This window comes from Eumetopias jubatus, unplaced genomic scaffold (genome assembly GCF_037043125.1).
Source record: "Eumetopias jubatus isolate StellerSeaLion01/CBP00866 unplaced genomic scaffold, mEumJub1_p1.0 scaffold_11, whole genome shotgun sequence".
NCBI lineage: Eukaryota > Metazoa > Chordata > Mammalia > Carnivora > Otariidae > Eumetopias > Eumetopias jubatus.
This window is the reverse complement of record NW_028274817.1, coordinates 25216160-25238752: the sequence shown is the minus strand read 5'-3', so window position 1 is coordinate 25238752 and position 22593 is coordinate 25216160. Positions and strand designations below refer to the sequence as shown.

The 22593-nt window shown below is 33.4% G+C and overlaps 1 protein-coding gene across 4 annotated transcripts in view; it reads left to right on the top strand.

Annotated features, from left to right (window-relative positions):
* The window catches only part of STAG2 (STAG2 cohesin complex component), a 129512-nt gene that overhangs the window by 81161 nt on the left and 25758 nt on the right, over window positions 1-22593 (top strand). For all 4 annotated transcript variants that reach the window (XM_028122696.2, XM_088028655.1, XM_028122697.2 and 1 more), the window contains exons 11-24: window positions 670-768; window positions 857-936; window positions 5403-5510; window positions 7234-7345; window positions 9047-9164; window positions 9798-9901; window positions 10933-11025; window positions 11160-11249; window positions 11827-12030; window positions 13658-13728; window positions 14281-14368; window positions 14462-14542; window positions 16160-16252; window positions 19616-19790. In XM_028122696.2, the coding sequence (XP_027978497.1) occupies window positions 670-768; window positions 857-936; window positions 5403-5510; window positions 7234-7345; window positions 9047-9164; window positions 9798-9901; window positions 10933-11025; window positions 11160-11249; window positions 11827-12030; window positions 13658-13728; window positions 14281-14368; window positions 14462-14542; window positions 16160-16252; window positions 19616-19790 (1516 nt within the window). The remainder of the gene's footprint in view (window positions 1-669; window positions 769-856; window positions 937-5402; window positions 5511-7233; window positions 7346-9046; window positions 9165-9797; window positions 9902-10932; window positions 11026-11159; window positions 11250-11826; window positions 12031-13657; window positions 13729-14280; window positions 14369-14461; window positions 14543-16159; window positions 16253-19615; window positions 19791-22593) is intronic.

The window sequence follows — 22593 nt, the reverse complement described above, 5'->3', positions numbered from 1 at the left end:
GGTCTCTATCACATAAAGTCCCCTAGACTTTTTTAATCTTGGTAACTGATTTAGACTTCACTCTTGAATTATTTTTTGTAGTGAAACAAACATTAGAATCATGTGGTGGTAGTGGTTAGGCATTTCTTAGAGCTGTAAGAAGAGTCTTTATTCTTACTATGTGAGTGCTATATACTTTTTGAAATTTTTCTAACTTTTCTTCTCTTTTCATAAACATGTATCTTAGCAGGTTATAAATTACAACTTGGTCTCTGATATACTTTTATTTTATTTTATTTTATTTTATTATTCTGCCTTTCTCTTAGGCTGCCTCTTCACTAGCCTTGAAGTTCTTTGCATGTATCCTTTACAAATACTACGTTCTGTAAAGGAAAACTTAATGTGAAATATGCTACTATTGTCTTTTACAATAGTATTGCTCTGAACAAATTTTCAAAAAATTTTCACTTGACATACAGAAATAGTAACCCCAAAGGTATTTAGTATTAAATGTATGTATTGATTCCTATTTTTTCATTATCAAAGATAAGAGTTTTTGAAAATGAGAGTTTTGAAGAATTGTATGGAACATATTTAAAAATCTAAAGTAAAAGATACTGTGTATGTCTTGAATATTCAGGTTGAAAATATGCAGAGTTTTAATGCATTTTCTCCTCTTGCTTCATTTAGCAAGGTGAGGTAAGACTCAAATGTCTCACTGCTCTACAAGGGCTTTATTATAACAAAGAGCTTAATTCCAAACTGGAGCTTTTTACCAGTCGGTTCAAGGTTAGTATTACTTTAAGTATTTAAAAATTACCTGTTTGAAAATATTTTTCTCTTACTTTAAAAATACCTTAATTTTTTTTGTCCTTAGGATAGAATTGTGTCTATGACCCTTGACAAAGAATATGATGTTGCAGTACAAGCAATAAAATTACTTACTCTTGTTTTACAGTAAGTATGTACTTATTGCATATTACTAATGTCCAGATATTTTAAATAATTCATTAGACAACATGGTTTAAATTTATCTGGTTCTAAATTTTAATAACTTAAGACATGGAATTTTTACAGCTGGAAGTTTAATTTTCTCATGTAAGATTGAGTAAACGGAAAGAAGGAACCATTAGACTAGAATATTTTAACTGAGCTAGGAATTCCTGTGTTCCGATTCTAATGATCAGTTTCCTTTCCATTTCACTGTCTTAGGTGCCCTTGAAAAAAGTAAACACTTGAGTGTATTAAATGTGCTTATATTTTGTTACACTTTTAGAAATTAGTATTTACTGAAATTTCTCTGGAAACAATCTGAATTTAAAACATTCTGTTATGTTAAAATGTAATGCAATTTTTTCCTTTTTAAAAAATTTACCATTTTAATTTAAAAAAGTTTTTTTAAATTTCTAATTGAAGTGTAGTTGGCAAATAATATTAAGTTCACTTCAGGTGTACAACATAGTGATTCAATAATTATATACTTTATGAAAAGCTCGCCACAATATGTGTATTACGGTATTACTGACTATATTCCCTATGATGTACTTTTCATCCTTGTGACTTATTTATTTTATAACTGGAATTTTGTACCTCTTAATTCCTTCACCCATTTCGCCATTCCCCTACTCCCCTCCCCTTTGGTAACAGCGCATGAGGCTTCCTTTTTTTCCATTCTCGCCAACACTGTTCTTTCTTGTCTTTTTGATACTAGCCATTCTGACTGGTTTGAAGTGATACCTCATTGTGATTTTGATTTGCATTTCCTTAATGATTAGTGATGTTGACCATCTTTTCATTTGTCCATTGGTCATCTCTATGTCTTTGGAAAAAAGTCTATTCAAGTACTCTGTCCAGTTTTTAAATCAGATTTTTCTTCATTTTTGATGTTGAGTTGTATGAGTTCTTTGTAAATGGAAACAATATGGAGGTTCCTTAAAAAACAAACAAAAAAACCCTAAAAATAGAAGTACCATAGGATCCAGTAATTCCACTTCTGGGTATTTACCCAAAGACAATGGAAACACTAATTTGAACAGGTACATGCACCCCTATGTTTATTGGAACATTATTTACTATAGCCAAGACATAGAAGCAACATAAGTTCCCCATCAACAGATGAATGGATAAAGAAGATGTGGTGTGTATATATATATATATATATATATATATATATACACACACACACACACACACACACAATGGAATATTAGTCATAAAAATTTTTAGAATTTTAAACATATTTTAAGTGTATAGTTTAGTAGCAGTTAGTATGTTCACCTTGTGAAGCCATCACCATTATGCATATCCAGAACTATTTTTAATCATCCCATACTAAAACTTCGTACCCATTAAACACTTAATTCCCCATTCCTTCCTGCCTGCCTGCCTAGCCCCTGGTGACCACTGTTGTACTTTTTATCTCTATGAATTTAACTATTTTAGGTAATTCACATAAGTGGAATCTTACAGTATCTGTCCTTTTGTCTCTGGCTTATTTCAGTTACCATGGTATCTTCAGAGTTCATTCATGTTGCAGCGTGTAGATTTCATTTACTTTTGAGGCTCAGTAATATTCCGTTGTATGTTTATACCACATTTTATTTACCCATTCATCTGTCAGTGGGCATTTAGATTGTTACCATGATCCAAATAATAATTGCCAAAGGGTATTTTTTTTAACCTAACATGCTACTTCTGCCACTCCTATGGAAAATTCATCATAGACTAGTAGCCAGTGAAATTGTGATAAAAGCTAATTTGTGATGACTGCCCAGTATCATTTTAAGTCATATTGTAAAACCGTAGTAATTTTTAAATTTTGGTACTGGTGTGTGAACAGACTGATAGTAGCAGAGAATAAAGAATACAGACAAATGTAAACAAATCCAGGAACCTAGTATAGGGTGAGGGTGGCATTTCCTTTAAGAAAATAAATGGTTTTGGGGCACTTGGGTGGCTCAGTCGGTTGAACATCTGCCTTTGTCATGATCTCAGGGTCCTGGGATTGAGCCTCTCGTCGGGCTCCCTGCTTTGCAGGGAGCCTGCTTCTCCGTCTGTCTGCTGCTTCCTCTGCTTGAACGTGTGCTCTCTCTCTTGCTGTCAAATAAATACATAAAATCTTTAAAAAAAAAAAAAGATGAATGGTTTTGTGACAGCTAGGTTCTATTTGGGGAAAAATTGAATCAGATTCCCATCTCATTCCTTATACAAAAATAATTTCCAGATGGATGACATGTTTAAATGCAAGTGAATGAAACCATTAAAGTACTAGATGAAAACTTGGGGAAGATTAAACATTTTTATTTTTTTTATTTTATATGTAAAATGAGCAAGAGCTCTCTGAACATGACATAAAACCTAGACATAAAAAAATCATTGCGTAAAAATGAAAAAATGTCTATATGACATAAAATACCATAAACTCAGAAAACCAATGACAGATTGGTCAAAATATTTTTATCATTGGAGTCAATTTTAATAAATAAGGATGGAAACCTAATAATGGACAAAAGTTAGAGAACCAGATCATCGACAGAAAGAAAATTTAAAAATATATGAGAAGATGTTTAGCCACACTCAGAGACAGATAAATTAAAATGAGATCATTTTTTAACCTGTTGCTTGACAAAGATAGAAAAGTGTTTGGTAATACACTGTGTTGTTGAAGCTGTGCAAAAACAGGTCTTTAAAACACTGTGATGGGGGGATGGGGGGATGGGTTAGCCTGGTGGGTATTAAAGAGGGCACATTCTGCGTGGAGCACTGGGTGTTATGCACAATGAATCATGGAACACTACATCAAAAACTAATGATGTAATGTATGGTGATTAACATAACAATAAAAATTATAAAAATAAAACACTGATGGGGGACTATAAATTGGTATAACCCCTTTGGAGAAAAGCTTGGCAGTATCTATATTCAAAATTTTAAATGCTCACATTCTCTAACATAGCATTGTTTGTAGTAGAATTATTGAAATAGCCTAAATGATTACCAGTAGAGGAAGAATTAAATATGTAAGATAATAGCTATTTTGAGCAGTCTTAACTATTGCATTTTCTTTTTTAGTTGGACTTAAAAAATTAAATATATATACATGTTATGAAAGTATTGAAAGAATTATGAAATAAGTAATAGTACTCTATGTATTTTTGTAGCTGCTTCTTCCTCAATACCCTGTGGACATCTTTCCTTATTTCTCATATTTTTATGAAGGATAATAGACTCATTTATGTTGATTCAGCCATTATAAATACCTAATAACTGAAAGTTGTCAGGAACATTCCTTCTCAAACAATGAAAATGAGTGAACTACTGCACATTTAACTATACTTTAACTGATTTGATTCAATATATGTCTTTTCATTATAAAATGACACAAGTGGTTTTTCCAGTAACAATTCAGTATTATACGTAGAGTATCTTAAGTCAAAAGGCTTTCAAAACTTGAATTTTAACATTTTGGTTTTGTTTCTCTCCAAAAGAAGTAATATTTCCTTAGATCAGACTTCTGGAAACTTTGAGCACAGCAGAAAACCAAAAAGGATCTGATCATCTAATGTACTTTAGACTTTTTTTTTTGCTGGTGGTGGTCTTATGGTTCTCAATTTACATAGAGTGCTAAAAACCTAGATTGTTTATTTCAAAGCAGATGGAAAGCATATTAGGGGGTAAAGAGCTGCCAGACACCGGGACCCTGAAAGCAGAGTCTGTAAGGGAAGAACTCGATGAGGTTTACCCTGGGGTACTGTGATTGATGGGCCTAATAATGACTTTTATTTACCAGGAAGATTTTATTAGGTTTATTTTCTTTTTTAAAAATAAGATCAGGAAAATGAACACTACATTTTAGTAAGATTTTTCCAGTGGTAGATGGTAATTAAAGGTCTTCGGCATTTAAATGTTGATTATTTCAAAAAACCATTTGCGTTTACTCATATGGTGTTTAGTACATGGTGAAGTATTCATCATTGTGAGATAATTGCGCTGTTAGTATATTTTAATGTGATACTATCTTGTTAATATTACTGTGAAATATATACAGAGTGTTTTCTGTGATTATTAACTCTAAGCTCTTAGAATGCCACCCCTTAATTTTTTTATATTTATATTATTTTGTCTTCCTTTCTCTTTAGCATCCTTGTCACATTATTACTTCTCTTCAACATATACTTCTGTATTCTGGTATTCACTCTAATTTGACTTCCCATTGATCTTAGATATTGACAAAATATTTAGCTCTTTTGTCAGGGCATGCTTTTACTGACATGATAATCAAATAGGGTCAATTTTTCTTTTTCTTTTTTTAACACAAGTAGTGAAAAGTGTATTATTTGTAATGTACAAGCATGGATCGTTGTATTCATTATCCTTAAAATTAAGTCATTGAAACTGCTACTGCTTTTTTTTTTTTTTTTAAGGAGTAGTGAAGAAGTTCTTACTGCAGAAGATTGTGAAAATGTCTACCATCTGGTTTATTCAGCTCACCGGCCAGTAGCAGTAGCAGCTGGGGAATTTCTCTACAAAAAGTAAACCTATATTTTCATATTTTCTAAAGTATACTTTTATGATAGTAATTTTATTGTACTATAATTGATACTAAAAATATATATAATTCATTTAAAAATTATTCATACAGGTCAAGTAGAAACTTTCACATTTTACTCTTTCCTTTAAAGGTTTCAATTCTCCAATTTACTTGATTTGTAGAAGTTAAATCTTCAAAGGGAAATGTTTTTTATTGAATAAAATACATAAAAATATACAAAATATATAAAAATATACCTAACTACATCATCATGTTAAGACCTTTTCCTAATTTCTCATTGTTTTCTCCATTGTCAGCTTCTAACTATTGCCCTATTATAATATTTAGTCTTAAGCCTGTTATTGCTTGCTTTAGAAGATATTAAAAGGTTTTGCTTCACGTGTTTGATATAGTTTGACATAAGAATCCCCAAAGTCCTATAGTCCTTTAACATGGTGTAACACCTCAGATTAAGTAGTATGGATAGCAGTGTGAATATCTGACCACAGAAAACATTCAGCAAGTGTTACGTAATGGCTTTTATTTTATTTATTTATTTTTTAAGATTTTATTTATTTGAGAGAGAGTGAGAGAGAGCACAAGAGCAGGGTTGGGGGGGGGCAGAGGGAGAAGCAGACTTGGAGCCCGATGTGGGACTTGATCGACCTGAGCCGAAGGCAGACGCTTAACCGCTCAACCACTAACTCAGTTGGTTAAGCGTCTGCCTTCGGCTCAGGTCATGATCCTGGGATACTGGGATCAAGCCCACTGTAGAGTTCCCTGCTCAGTGGGGAAGTCTGCTTTTCCCCTTCCCTCTGCCCCTCTCCCTGCTTGGGTGCTCTCTCTCTCTCTCTCCAATTAATAAAATCTTTAAAAAAAAAAAGACGGTTTCTCTTAAAAAAAAATAAAGAGAACAGTTTGAACCACATGGACTAAACTATATCTTTGTAAGATTTTATTAAAATGCCTGTTTGGGATGGGGGAGCGTTTATTAGAGTACGTGATGTAAAATGTTCATACTCTAGTTTCTGTTCATTGCTACCCAGTGATATTTCTTTGTTATTTATAAGGAAAAACCACCATGATATCCATAGAAAGAGGCCACTGAAGTCACTTTGAGACAATTGTGCAAGAAGGATAGAAGGAAAATATATGTTCAGTTTTAAAGAGATGAATATTTTTCATAAATTAATGTGCATAAATGGTATGAGCTAGTGTAATACTTTTACAAAAGGAAATGGTTGTATAAAATGCAGTAGTGTTTTTAAAAAGAAATAATCCAGGGGTGCCTGGGTGGCTCAGTCCGTTGGGCCTCTGCTTTTGGCTTGGACTATGGTCTCAGGGTCCTGGGATTGAGCCCCACAGCAGGCTTCCTGCTCAGCGGGGAGCCTGCTTCTCCCTCTCCCTCTGCATGTTGCTCTCCCTGCTTGTGCTCTTTTGCTTGCTCGCTCACTCTCTCTCAAATAAATAAAATCTTAAAAAAAAGAAGTAATCCATAACTCCATAAAATTAACTTGAGAAGTTAATTTAAGAGGACTTAGAAGTACCATTAAGTATGAAATGAAAAAGGTTTATAGCTATTATTTACTTGGGTATCATGTTGGAGAATACTTACCCAGGTCCCATTTACTATCTTATTAGATGCTTAAATATGAATTTAAATTTTTAAATTAGGAAATAGGGTTTTTTTTGTTTTAAAAGGAAATACTTTGTCTTGATCATAGGCTCTTCAGTCGTAGAGATCCAGAGGACGATGGTATGATGAAAAGAAGGGGACGACAAGGTCCAAATGCCAACCTTGTTAAGACATTGGTTTTTTTCTTTCTGGAAAGTGAGGTTAGTTGATGTTCATTTTATACTTATGTTCAAAACAATGTGGAGAAGGGGTTGAAATAACGTACATCTTAAAATCTTCCATATATCACAGTAAATCTTGGATATAATAAGAGTTGTACCCATTACACAAAATTTAAAAAAATTCTTTTAGTAAGATGTTCAAATAATAGGATTTATGTATAGTACTAAGAATATGAATTTTGGAGTCAGAAAGACCTGACTACCAATTCGGCCCCTCTACTTACTATTTGCGTAACTGGTTTAGTTACTTAATCTTTCTAAGCCTCATTTTCCTTGTAAAAATGTGGGTAATAATTTCTTAGGTATCACTGAGCTAATCCATGTAAAACTCTATTTTTCATGTGAAACTCTTTAACACAGACCTTGCACTTTGTTCTCAATATTTGATACCTGCTTTATTAATTTTGTAGATAAGGATTTACATTTTAACATCAGCTCTTTTAGGTTTCCCTCAGATTGAAAATTTGCCTGTTAACCAGAATTTGAGAGGATCCAATGTACATTTTTGGTATTCATATTATGTATTATTCAATCAGTTTTAGGGTCTTTTAAATAAATTTTTAAATTTTTTCTGTATATAGAAATACAGTTGGTTTTTGCATATTGACCACTCATCTGTAACTTTGCTAAATTCACTTATTTCAGTAAGGTTTTAATAGATTCCTCGGGATTCTTTATAATAATGCAGTCAAGTCATTTGCAGATAACGTTCAGTTTACTTCTTCCTTTCTTACATTTATGCCATTTTTCCCTGGCCTTATTGAACTGATAGGACATCCAGTAGAATGTTCATCTTTGGATTATTCCTGATCTTAGGGGAAAGGCATCCAGTATTTCTGTATTGTTATTAGTGATAGGTCACATGGTAGTTGTTTATATTGAGAATGTTTCCTTCTATCCCTTCTGTTGAGTTTTATCATGAACGGATGTTGAATTCTGCCCAGTGCTTTTTCTGAGGTGATTATTTTATTGAGATGATTATTTTATCCTTCATTATGTTAATATTTGAATTATGTTGACTGGTTTTTTGAATGTTGAACCAACCTTGAATTCCTAGGATAAAACCTACGTAGTCATGATCTGTTATCCTTTCTATATATTTCCGGTTTTGCCTTGCTAGTTTTTTGAGGATATTCCCTCTGTGTTCATGTTAGATGTTGGCCTCCACATTTTTTTATTCGTAATGTCTTTGACAGGTTTTGGTATCATTGTAATGATAGTCCCCTAAAAGAAGTTGGGAAGCTGTAGGGCCTTTTAGGCTTCACAAAACGAAGATAAATAATATGCTTATATATTGAATTGATAAACTTTTTTTATGTTTTAAGTAACCATTATCCCTCCCCTTAAATTAAATTCATAGTATGTTTTATAACTGAGTGTGGTTAACTCATGTAATATTGAGTCCAAATAGGCACTAAATATACATGCATATAATCTTCTCAGAATTAATTTTCTGGTTAACTAGTGTAATGATTATTGTGAGACATGTTTAATGATACTACCCAACTGGGTTTACTTATACTCAGCCAGCTAAGGCAGTTTCTTTGTCCTGTTTTCCATTTGACCTCAAAAAACAGATTGCTGTTTGAGTTTGTACATGGTGCCAACAAAGCTTCCATTCTTTTGAGTTAAGGCTAGTATGCTATTTGTCTAAGAGCAATTGCTCTTTTTTAATTTTAGTTACATGAGCATGCAGCTTACCTTGTGGATAGCATGTGGGACTGTGCTACCGAGCTACTGAAAGACTGGGAATGTATGAACAGCTTGTTGCTGGAGGAGCCTCTTAGTGGAGAAGAAGGTAAATGGCTGTTTAGTTATGGTATTTTGTTGTCTAGTCAGTTTCTTAAAACAAATTTTATTTAGGCCATTTGTTTATCTTTAATATTAAAAAGTAATTGAGAGTGCTTGCTTATTAATATCTTTAATATTAAAAAGTAATTGAGGGGTGCCTGGGTGGCTTAGTTGGTTGGGCGTGTGATTCTTTTTCAGGGTCCTGAGATTGGGCCTCGTGCTGGGTACGTAGTCTGCTTGAGATTCTCTCCTTCTCCCTCTCTCTCTACCCCTCCCCTGCTGGAGTGTTTTGCTCTCAAATAAATAAATTTAAAAAAAAGTACTTGAAAATATTTGCGAATAATTTTGTTTTCATATACACGAATATTATGAAGAAAGATGTAGCTGCTGTCAGTATTGAATTTTTAAAAAATTTTTCTGGTATCTGTGTTCATATTTTCTTTGGTTAAATTGTGGACTAGTGGTACACAGATTTGTACTGTTCAGTAAACAAGTTCTCATCCTATCTGTGATACAGTAATGGGATTTTCTTTAGTATATTAGGTCAGATTCTGTCACAGGCAGGATTGTTATGTAATACTTATAAGTAACATATAGGGAAAAGAAATAGGTTAATTCTTTGATTTTTTTTTTTTTTCAGCACTGACAGATAGACAAGAGAGTGCTCTGATTGAAATAATGCTTTGTACCATTAGACAAGCAGCTGAATGTCATCCCCCTGTGGGAAGAGGGACAGGAAAAAGGGTATGTTGGTATAGTTTCACTATTCTAAGGTGTGTTTCTCCTTTTGATTATAATTTTAAAAATTCTTGCATGTAACTATAGAGCCAAATTTTTTAATCTTACACTTTATTTTTCAGATGATCTTTGCTAATACATATGTGTTAGAAGTAAATTTTAAAGTATTAGCAATGGGAAATTTGAGTTCTTTCCATGAGATACTTTGTTAGTTACTACAGGAGATAAAGTGATTGCTCTCAAGACTAATTCTAGCTCACTATTTTAGAATGGTGCATTTTTGCATTTTGGTTTATTTATAGATTTGCTTTCTTTCCCTTTTAATAAAAATCAGGAATTAAAACATAATTATTCATCAAAATGGAGAAATTCCTATTTCCCTGAATTATATTTTAATGCATCACTGCAAAGTTCACATATTTGTATTGTAGACCAACAGCTCCACAGCCTTTGAAACTTTGATTATGAGGCATAAAAATACATGGTTTGTTACATAGTATACATCTATATAGATGTGTTTGTGTATAACAAACAAAAGTTCTTCGAACAATACTTATGGTATGTGACGCATTCTATTTTATTTTCTTTTTTTCCTTTTTCTAATTGATGACAGAATTCATGCTATCATGAGTGAATTCATGTTGAATTCATAACCCATGCATCATGGCCCACAGCTTAGAATAGGCTGAAATGCTACTCAGTCCCATTATTATGTAAGCTCCTAAACTACATTTCCTTCCTAACTGCTGCTTTATCTAATGGTAGCGTTGGTTAATTTAATTGGGTATTGGTTTTGCCTCTAGAACTATTCCAAGTTTTTTTTTTGCTGTTATTTTAGGTGGCTTTTTAAAAAATGTTGTGCTCGTTATAGTTATTCTTTGTTACTTTTGGGTTTCATGTTTTATAGTAGAAATTTTGGTATCCGTCATTTAAAATGTAGTTTCATTACTTATTTTGTATGTCTTAACTTAAACTTGAGCATCTAACAGTGTTACTAGTTTTAATAAATACTTAAAAGCATCGTTGTGCTACTTTAGGTGCTGACAGCGAAGGAGAAGAAGACCCAGTTGGATGACAGGACAAAAATCACTGAACTTTTTGCTGTGGCCCTTCCTCAGTTATTAGCTAAGGTAAGTTTGTGTAATAGGAGAGTATTTGTAAGAAATTACAGGTTTTCTTTGGAAATGTCAAACTGATTTGTATTATAATGTTTATTTAACATTATTGTGATGTTTTGATATGATTTTTTTTTTTTATTTCAAAGTACTCTATAGATGCAGAAAAGGTGACTAACTTGTTGCAGTTGCCTCAGTATTTTGATTTGGAAATATATACCACTGGACGATTAGAAAAGGTACAATGTTTCCTCTGTATAAAAACACCTTGAAGAAAAACTACTAGTTTTGTTCATCCCATCATATTGTTTGTTTATATTCTTGAACCTTCTCATGTTAAAGGAAACCTACATTTTATATATCTTCTTTATTTTTTATAAGTTGGATTTAGAGAATGGCGTTAATGAGGCTTTCCTTTGATTCATGACCATAGCCATTTTCTCATTCCTAGCCATTATTTGACTATATCTAAGAGATTTAAGGAGATTGGGGGTAGGTAGCTGGTTAATAACAATTATAAAATGAAAGCAGTTAATATTCATTGAGTACTTTTATAAATTCTTTGTATTAACATTCTCACCAAAGCCCTATGAGATAGGTAATATTATTCCCATTAAAGCTGAGGAAATAAGTATATGGGTGGGTCAATGTATTTATTTACCACGACTAGGAAAACACATCAAAACTTATGCCCTACTTGTTGTAGAGTTATTATTTTTGAAGCTTTTTAGTGTAGTCTTTCTGTGCCTATCATATATACCTTAGTTTTTTCTAATATGTACCTTAGTTTTAATGAAAAAAACTTTGATTTTGCAGCATTTGGATGCCTTATTACGACAGATCCGGAATATTGTAGAGAAGCACACAGATACAGATGTTTTGGAAGCATGTTCTAAGACTTACCATGCACTCTGTAATGAAGAGTTCACAATCTTCAACAGGGTAGATATTTCAAGAAGTCAACTGATAGATGAGTTGGCAGATAAATTTAACCGGCTTCTTGAAGATTTTCTGCAAGAGGTATATATTAAAAAGTATTTTGTCAGTTCGTCCTTCCCCTTGAATAACTGAATTAGTCACCATTCCTGGTGTTAGTCCCTTAGCAGTATGTTGAAAAATATTCAGACATTCTGTTCTTTGATTATCATACTACTATTACTCCTCCACCAAAATGGGAAGGTGGTAAGAATCTGTGACTTGGAGAAGATGAAAGCAAAACTAATCCCCCCCACTTAACTTTAAAGAAATGATCTCAGAAGTTACCAGGGTTTAGCTAAACTAAAGGCTGTTAGGCGACAGGGTGTAAATGGAACAGAAAAGGAGAGCTAGACTCTGGCCATGGAGCCTCAAAAAGTAGTGTATTTTGTACTGTTTTGGCAGTGTTAGTAAGGAAAGGTAATTAATGATCTTTGATACTGTAAAGCCTTGATAAATTGCTGTTATAGCCACTGTGGATTTTGGGGTTTCCTGTGTTCTGTTATATTTCCAAAGAAACTTAAAAGTATGGCACTCAAATACACTAATTTTTTTTTTTTTTTTTTACTTTTATCTGTTTTGATTAAGGAGGGTACATGTTGAGATGAGCACTGGTGTTATATGCAACTAATGAATCATTGAATACTACATCAGAAACTAATGTTGTACTATACAGTGGCTAACTGAACATTAATAAAAAAAGAAAATATGTACTTCACAGTTTAATTGACTTGCATAAAATAAAAAGTCATAATTCTCAAATTAATGCATTTAGCCCTTTCCACATCACTTTTGTCATTAATGTTGCAAAGATCATATGGACTGTGTAATTTTCAGTTTTCTTGTTTAGCCATTACTTCTTAAGCTTTCTTTTTTTGTGTAACAAGTTTCGCTAACTGGTGGTTTGTGCAAATAAGTTAATATACAGTGATCGCATTCTTAGTTAAAAAATGTAATGGCTTTATTCTTGGCTAGATATGATTGTGATTAGGACGAGTTAATTTAAAATCAAGCAATGGGTTAATTAAGTTTAATTATTTGTGTAGGAAAACTAAGTTTAGAAACAAGCGTTTTTTGAGAGACTTGGTGTTCAGTACAGTATGTTTGATAGTGTTTAAAAAAATTTGTGAGTTTCATGCAGTAAGACTCATAAAATTTTCAAAAACTTAAGTTACTCTTAATTGGCAAATTGATATCCAGAAAGGACTAGCGCATATCTAGTCTTTATTCAGAAGGTTTTTCCCAAATTGTTACTGGTCTGGTATGTCTTTCTTGAGCACTGTGTTTCATTCATTTAGGTTTTATCTTTTAGGTATTGTCTTTATGATCTCTTGTTTGTCCTTTACTATATTTTTCTTTATTGTCCTAATGCATTTTCTACTGTGAAAGACTAGATGTCTTCATAGTTTTGTGTCAAGGTTACTTTAAGGGAGAGGGGAGAATGTCATTCTTTCTTTTTGGGTGTAATGTACCTGTGATAACAACTCTGTTGGCTGATTACTCCAGCCATATTGCTTTAAATTTGGACAGATCTAGGTATTGAATGACAAAGTTAATTTGTCGTGTTAGGCTATTCTTTCTTTTCAAGGTGGTATCACTGATGTGATAGTCTTAAGATTTTTCACTTTGGTGGTTATTAAGATTTAATACTATATATTATTAATATTCATAGGGCGAAGAACCTGATGAAGATGATGCATATCAGGTATTGTCAACGTTGAAGAGAATCACTGCTTTTCATAAGTGAGTTGAATTTTAATGTTTCTGATTTCTTAAAACTGTAGCAAAATCAAAACCAACTTGCATGTTTTAGGGTTATAATGTTATCAGTTCTGCTAGATTTCTTTTTTTTAATAAATTCTTTAAAGATTTTATTTACTTATTTGTCAGAGAGAGAAAGGGAGAGAGAGAGAGTCCAAGCAGGAGGAGCAGCAGGCCAAGGGAGAAGCAGGCTTCCCGCTGAGCAGGGAGCCTGATGCGGGGCTCAATCCCAGGACCCTGGGATCGTGACCTGAGCCGAAGGCAGACGCTTAACGACTGAGCCACCCAGGCGTCCCAGTTCTGCTAGATTTCTTGTGCTTGTATATAAAAAATAGTTGATAGAGTCATGTTTTGAATTGGGGAATAATTGACAGATTATCATCCAGCATACTTTTTTAAAAATACATTTTTTTTTGTTGTGGGTGCCTGTTAAAAGTTTACTGTATTTACTTTGACAGCATTTTGTTAACATTCAAGTCCAGAATAAAAGTGATTAAGCTTAACTTTTAAATATAACTTGATTCCTTTTTACAGTGCCCATGATCTTTCAAAATGGGATTTGTTTGCTTGTAATTACAAACTGTTGAAAACCGGAATTGAAAATGGAGACATGCCTGAGCAGGTTTTTATTTATTTTCAAGTTACATATTTAACTTCAAGAATGAATACTTGGGACGTTTTAGATTTAACTGTATTCTCTTGCTTCTTTTTACAGATTGTTATTCATGCACTGCAGTGTACTCACTATGTAATCCTTTGGCAGCTTGCAAAGATAACTGAAAGCAGCTCTACAAAGGTTTGTGGTGGTTCAGTGGAGTTCTTATTACATTAAATGTCATTAACTGTTTTCAGCAAACTTTTAATGCGATAAATTATTTCAGTAAAGTCTTGCTTATTTCTAAATTACTGCTTAGGCATGTGTACCATTAGAAAGTTACGTTCGTAGTTTGATGTATATTCAATGAAAGAACATTAATATGTTTCAAGGTATGATTTTAAATTAAAACATTTTCACATTTTAAGGTTGTATAATTTATGTATTTCCATATTCTCAAAAGTATTGAGAACATATAGAAATATAGATTTTGTAAATTATGACCAAGAGCTTTTGAAACAAGCATACAGCTATTGGATTATATAAATTGATGATAAAAAGTCAGCTGCCCCTAGATCTTCTTATGCCTTAGTATTGTTTTGGGATCACGTTGTTCATACATAGGATCTTTCTACTGATGTTCCAAATTCATTGTAAATCACTTTCTGGTTGAGTATAATGTGCCAGCTACTGGGTAATAGAACTTTCAGAATTTTGTCCATAATGGTAATCTTTGATGTGTTGAGTAATTGAACTACACAGTATTGCCTTTTGCGTTTGTAACCAACCGAGCCACTCTAGGTGTCCCTTGCCTTTTTCATTTGTAAACTGAAAACTTAAACATTGTACTTGTAGTAGATGTAGCCTTAAATATTATTTGGGTACATTTTTATAAATACTATGTAATTTCTAGGAGATAGAGAATTCGTTGTTCATAGCTCTTTTCCTCAAAAACAGTTGTCTTAATAAGTTTCTTTTTCATAAAATCAGAATAATTTTAAATGCTTAGAATTTCTCTGAGCTTTTAAAGTACAAGAAATGGGTATTTTCCTCTTGAAAAAGCAATTTAGTATTGTTGTTAGTGTATTTTTTGTCAAACAACTAAGAAATTTATTTAACTTAATATCAAGTTTATAGTAGGAACAATAACCATATTAGCAAATATGATTGCTCATCTAAGTCAAAAGCATTGAATTAAAAATTAAAATGGGAAAAGAGATTATATTTTGAGTAGAGGGGAAAGGGTAAAAATGATAATAAATACAAAATTATCCTGAAGCTTGGTTAAGTTTTCTTTACCAAATCAATCAAGTTAAACCTGTTTAGTAAAAGATTTATCTTTTTAGTATAAGTTTACAAGACATTTAAATTTTTTAAAATTGGAATAATACTACAAAACTGATTTTTGTCCATCTCTCTTTTTAAAAAGTGCAGTTGGTATCCTTCAAGTAAGAAATGAAAGATGCTGTCTCTTATTAATCAATTTTTTCTGTTCATCAGTTGGCTACCCTTCAAATTACAAAATGAGGATGGACCATTAATCTTTACTCTTTAGGCATTCTGAGGTAGTAGATTCATTAAAGATAGCCATATACAGTCATATAGGTTTTCTCATTTTAAAGGACCCAGACCACTTCAGATATTATGCACTAATACACCTGATATTTTTAAGGCTGCAGTTTGTTGCTATTTTTAAGAAAAATGGTCTAATCAAGTAGAGTAAATATAGTTAAATATGTGATAATATTTTATGTAATTTGAAGTATCTTAAATACTAAATGAGGTTTTTATACAGTTGTTCATGTTAAATTTTTCAAGGAGGACTTGCTGCGTTTAAAGAAACAGATGCGGGTATTCTGTCAGATATGTCAGCATTACCTGACCAACGTGAATACTACTGTTAAGGAACAGGTTAGTAATTACTGTAGGTAGCCATCTTTTGTAAGCAACCCTTAATAAATATCTGAATTAATACAGAAAATGTAAGTAATAGGTTGAGCAAAGCAGAAATATCTTGTATCTGTCCATGTATATGATACTCAAAAAATAGATTAATAATTTTTTTTTAAGATTTTATTTATTTATTTGAGAGAGAGAGAATGAGAGATAGAGAGCACAAGAGGGAAGAGGGTCAAGGGAGAAGCTGACTCCCTGCTGAGCAGGGAGCCCGATGCGGGACTCGATCCTGGGACTCCAGGATCATGACCTGAGCCGAAGGCAGTCGCTTAACCAACTGAGCCACCCAGGCGCCCCTATCTTAATAATTTCATATGGAGTTTATAAATTGTATTATAGATTACCCTCATTGTGGTTATTTTATGTTGTTATTTATGACTCACTTGGTAAACAGACCCATATATACAAATTAGATGTATGATACTACGTAAGTTATTCTTGAAATTAATAAGCGCAAGTATGCCTCAGGGAGGGAAATGGGTCTGTATGGTTTTGTCATCTCTGAGAATATTATCAGATACTGACATTCCTTCCCATCCTGATTGTGTATGTTATTTTTTCTTACGTGGACTTCGTTTGAAATAAAAATTTTAATCATTTCCCTGACTTCAAAGTGTTACTTTCCCATTTCATATGCCCTCATTCTGAAAATACATCATTAACTGCTGCCATAGGTAGTTTTCCCATCTGTAAAATGAATTCTGATCCTGGGACTGAGAGCCTGTTTAGTTTTAATTCCCTAATAGAAGATTAAGGTTTTTTGTATGTGCGCTTTTTAAATGCTTCTATGGAGAAGACATTTTTATAATAAGAAATATTAATAATGATACAGTCAAAGTGGTTATGGTAATTTCAAGGTTTTTTGATCATTTCATTCTCTTTTGCATATTGGGGTGGGTAGAGCCCCAGCAGTCATCATAAATGGTATTTTCAGCAGTTTGTGTTAATGTTGGGTACTGTTTATCTTGTTTTTTATTTTTGGTGTTACTGTTTATTTTAAATTAGGGTATATTTACTTCTTAAAGCTACTATGAAAGTAGTTCAGATCCAACTACAAAGCGACTGGTAAAGTCCTTCAACCTTTGTGATTGTCACTTTATTTTATTTTAAAATATCAAAACTGATTTTAGTGAAATACATTTAGAGTTTTATAGTTAAGAATTCACATTCAATATCCAACTGTTAATTTCATTTTTCTTCTTCCAACTCCCATTTGTTCCTCCCATACGTGTATGCTTGGGTGTAAATAAATTAGAAGTTATTAAATGGCCAAAATCCAGTAACTGACTTTTCCCGTTTTTTCTTGCAAAAGTATGAAGTATATTCCTATAGCAAAAGTATGAAGTATATTCCTATAATTATTACATTGCTGAATTCTCCAGTTTTAAGTATGTGGTTTTGAATTGTAGCAATAAAGGATTTGGAAATTTAATTTTCATCTGTACAATTCAGATGAAAGAAACCAAAGTTTCTGTAGGTAGTAAATTGAATTTAAACTCCTAGGACAGGATTTTAAGGACGTGTACATTGATCCAGAATTAATAACATGAAATATTCCTCTTTGTTTTCATATCCCACCAAGATACTCAGCTTAATATTCCCTATTTTTTTCTTTTTCTTCTTTTCTTTTATTTATTTGACAGAGAGAGACACAGCAAGAGAGGGAACACAAGCAGGGGGAGCGGGCGGGGGAGAAGCAGGCTTCCTGCGGAGCAGGGAGCCCAACACGGGGCTCGATCCCAGGACCCTGGGACCATGACCTGAGCCGAAGGCAGATGCTTAATGACCGAGCCACCCAGGCGCCCCATTATTCCCTGTTTCTTGAAGTATTAACACAATTCCTTATGGGTTATCGTATGTAACTTCCTATATGATCTGTTGTTCAGGCCATGGCAATTAGTTATTTGATCAAGTACCTTGTATGTCAGTCTTCCAAACAGCTTCCAGAAATATGTCCTGGTCAATTCACTTGACCTGCCAGTTCACCTTATTAGTAAATATCAGCATGCTTATCACTCTGTTTTCTTATTGAGTATGTTGCAAAAGTTTTTGTAAACTCAGTTATCCTGATGGGTATAAATGACTACTATAGTAGTAAAACGAGCAAAGACTGAAAGAGGTAAAAACATAAAGGAAAAGAGAAAAAAAAGTAAATGTGGTTAGTTCCAAGAAGGTAAAAACATTATTGAGATCTGCTTTGTGCTCTGTGCTATCTGTCTAGCAGTAGTCTTCCTTTAAATGTAATTCGCTATTGACTTTGTGACCCCCAAATTCTATTTTTGTTATCCTTTCCCGACATAATTAAAATTTTCCAGTTTTCTTCTGAATACTTTTACCAGTGTTTGACTCCATTTAAAACTAATGGCAGAGTTTTTATAGAGTTCCTTGAGATAGAACCTTGGCTTTATGTTTATTATGATAGTATCATGTTTGTCAGATGAGTGAGTAAGCAGGCACATATTTCTTTGTGGTTTTTTCTACTTAATCGCTACACATATTGAGAATGAGAGCATTTAAAAAGTACCAAGGACTTTGTGATCTCTCTTCTAGGAGATAATTGATCTCCTTGGTATAAGTTTTTGTCTTCCATTGAGGAATGGAATGGTTTTATATGTTATAGTATGTTTATATGTTATCTAATACATATAGTTTATATGTTATTTCATATTTAGGGATGTATATGGTTTTATATGTTATAGTATGTTTATATGTTATTTAACATATACAGTTTATATGTTATTTCATATTTAGGGATGTATACCATGAGGCATTGTCATAAAGTGTAGAGTGGGGTTTGGAGTCAGAAAACCTGAGGTTGAGTCCTGACTGCATGTTTTGGTAGTGTTAACATATTGTACAAGTCACTTAAAGTTGCTGAAAATAATATTTGTGAAATTACCTTGCAGTTAGTAAAGCATGATTGCAAATACTAGCAATCATTTTTACAGAAATACATTCCTCAACTTTAAAAACTTAGGAAAATACTATACACTGATTTTCCTTAAAAGTTGGATTCTGTTTATGGGTGCCTGGGCGGCTCAGTTGGTTAAGCGACTGCCTTCGGCTCAGGTCATGATCCTGGAGTCCCGGGATCGAGTCCCGCGTCGGGCTCCCTGCTCAGCAGGGAGTCTGCTTCTCCCTCTGACCCTCCCCCCTCTCATGTACTCTCTCTCTCTCATTCTCACTCTCTCAAAATAAATAATAAATAAACCTTTAAAAAAAAAGTTGGATTCTGTTTCTGTGTTAAATATATGTTACTTGTGGCAGTTGGTGAGAAACCTTGGATTATAGCACGCTGTACTTTTTTTTTTTTAATAGGCCTTCACTATTTTATGTGATATTCTGATGATCTTCAGCCATCAAATTATGTCAGGAGGGCGTGACATGTTAGAGCCATTAGTTTACACCCCTGATTCTTCATTGCAGTCTGAGTTGCTCAGCTTTATTCTGGATCATGTCTTCATTGAACAGGATGATGATAACAACAGCGCAGGTAATTTTATTGGCATCTTTTTGTTAAGTGTTTGTGTCCACCATAAATTTAAGTAACAGTGATGTAAAGTGTTGCAGTACTATTTGATATTTTATTCTGAAAACATAAAACACAGGTGCATGTTCTAGCATTTGTAATATTGTAAAAACAAGGTGGTATCTCAGGGCTTAGGCTTTGGAGTCGGATCTTTGCTTCTCACTAGCCCCAAGCCTATTTATAGCTACCTTACAGAATTGTATGAATTAATTGAGCAAAGTGACTTGTGCAGTGCCTGGGCCTGAAATAGGTACTCAGTAAAATTTACTCCCTCTTCCCCTTAGTCACTGGTAATACCATTTTTCAGGTAGTTTGAGCAGAATAAAGTGTTTCTTTAAGTGACATTTTTGTTGTATACTCTTATAACATAGGTTTTCATATTTTGGGGGGTATTAAACTGTATAATTTCTCAATGTTAGGTGTTTGGAATTGTTCTACAAATGTCTGGGGCAGTACAGAATGTTCACAGGAAAATAATGCCACCAACCTTGCATGGTGTTGTTACTCTTTCTACCCTAATTACATACACAGATGTCTTACTTGAATAAGAGGTCATGGAAGAAAGTGTTGGGTGGCTTCTTTCTGGGTTTGGTTTTAATATGAAGTTATACTTGAAGGACAATATAACATCGATATATGTGCATCTCGATATATATACTGACATATCACTGCAAATCAGATTCTAAATACATATAATTTTAGACATGGCTTATAGCTTATTTTTAATAAAGAACTTTGTTATTAAGTATTTAAAACTTAGCCAGAAGAGAATTGAGAAACCTAGAGTAGCAAAAACAGTTGTCAGAAGTCCACGTACTCAAGTTTATATACTTAAAATTTTTTACCTTTTACTTTGAGTTCATGGTTTAGTTACACTTTTATTTGACATTTATTGGTCAGGCAGTACACTAGATGCTGTGGATGTAAAAAAATGAGACAAGGGCTTTTCCTTTAAAAATTCAATTCAAGTGGAAAAGACAGATCTAAAAACAAGTAATTATAATGCAGTTTGATAAGTAGTAGAAGCATGTTCACATTGCTGTGGTCATGTCAAGGAAGTTTTAACTGGTCTGGGAGTCAAAACATCATTGAAATAAGCTAACATCTGAATTGGATCCTAAAAGATGAGTAGGGGTTTTTAAAACTTCTTTGGGAAAGCATAGTTTCATTCCAAAAATTGATACAAAATCAGTTTTGGTTTATAATCCTTTTGTTATAGTTGGGGGACTGCCTCTCTGCTTCATTTACACCATAGAACTAGAATCAGAATAAGCTTGCCAGTACTTCTGAATTTTCTAGGAGCTTCTTGAAATTATGCTCAGTCTTACCTTCTTGGACTCCCCCCGCTCCCATTTAAAAGTGAAATGTATTCCAGTTTTTTTGAAAAATGTAAAATATAACATTCATATTTGTCAAATTTTGTTGTTTGTTACCAATTTTTGGGGGGAGGTGGGGAATAAAGTATAGATACAAAAGAGCCCTCATTTGTATCCCTGTCCAATCCTATTATTTTTCCCTGGAGATAACTGCTATCCTGAATTTGGTCTTATCATGCCTTTGCATTTAAATTTTATTGAACAGGAGTTTATGTATCTGTTAACAATATATAGTTTATTTTCTGTTGCTAGGTTCCATATAAATGGTATTATGTTGAACATTTTATTTTGCATCTTGCTTTTTTGCATTAACATTTTTGAAATTTGTCAGTGTTGACATATGGTTATAGTTTATTCATCTTGACTGCTGAATGTTATGTAATATGAATTAACCCTACTTTATCCTTTTATTTAAAAAAAAAAGATTTTATTTATTTATTTGACAGAGAGTGAGAGAGCACAAGCAGGGAGTCTGATGCAGGGCTTGATCCCAGGATCCTGGGATCATGACCTGAGCTGAAGGCAGACGCTTAACCGACTGAGCACCCAGGCGCCCCACGTTATCCTTTTTTTTTAAAAGATTTTATTTACTCATTTTAGAGAGCGCGAGCAGAGAGGGGCAGAGGGGGAAGGTGAAAAAATCTGAAGATTTTGCGCTGAGTGCGAGCCCAATGCAGGGCTCAATGGGGCTCGATCCCATGACCGTAAGACCATGACCTGAGCTGAACAAGAGTCGGATGCATAACCGATGAGCCACCCAGGCACCCCTACTTTATCCATTTTTATATTGGTGAACATTTAGGTTGTTTTCAATTTTTTCCCTGTTATAAATAGTGTACAACAAATGTTCTTATACTTACCTGCTTGCACATGTACAAATGCTTTTCTAGTACACACCTAAGAGTGGAATTGCCAGATTATATAGTCTTTGTGCATCCTAAATTTGACCACATGTAGCAAAAATATTCTCCAAAATGGTTGTATTGTTTTATTCTCCCACCAGCAGCATGAGTTTCCATTGGTTTTCATTCTCGTCTAACCCCTGGTGTTGTAGACCCATGGTTATTTATTTGATTTGTTAGCCCATGTACATGAGGTGAGGAGAGAGAAAAAGAGAATGCTTCTAGAGGCACTGACAACACAGAATAATGCAGTTGACATATATGAAAGGTCCAGTATGTTAGATACTTCTCTAACATTCTTTAATCCCCACAAGAGAAAAGGTGGCTAGTTTTTGATGAGAAGTGAAAAAAAAAAAAACAGGGTGCCTTGACTGGCTCAGTCAGAAGAGCATGCAACTCTCGATTTCAGGGTCGTGCGTTAAAGCCCCATGTTGGGTTGTAGAGATTATCGCCCCCAACACACACCTTAAAAAGGCGGAAAAAAAAAAA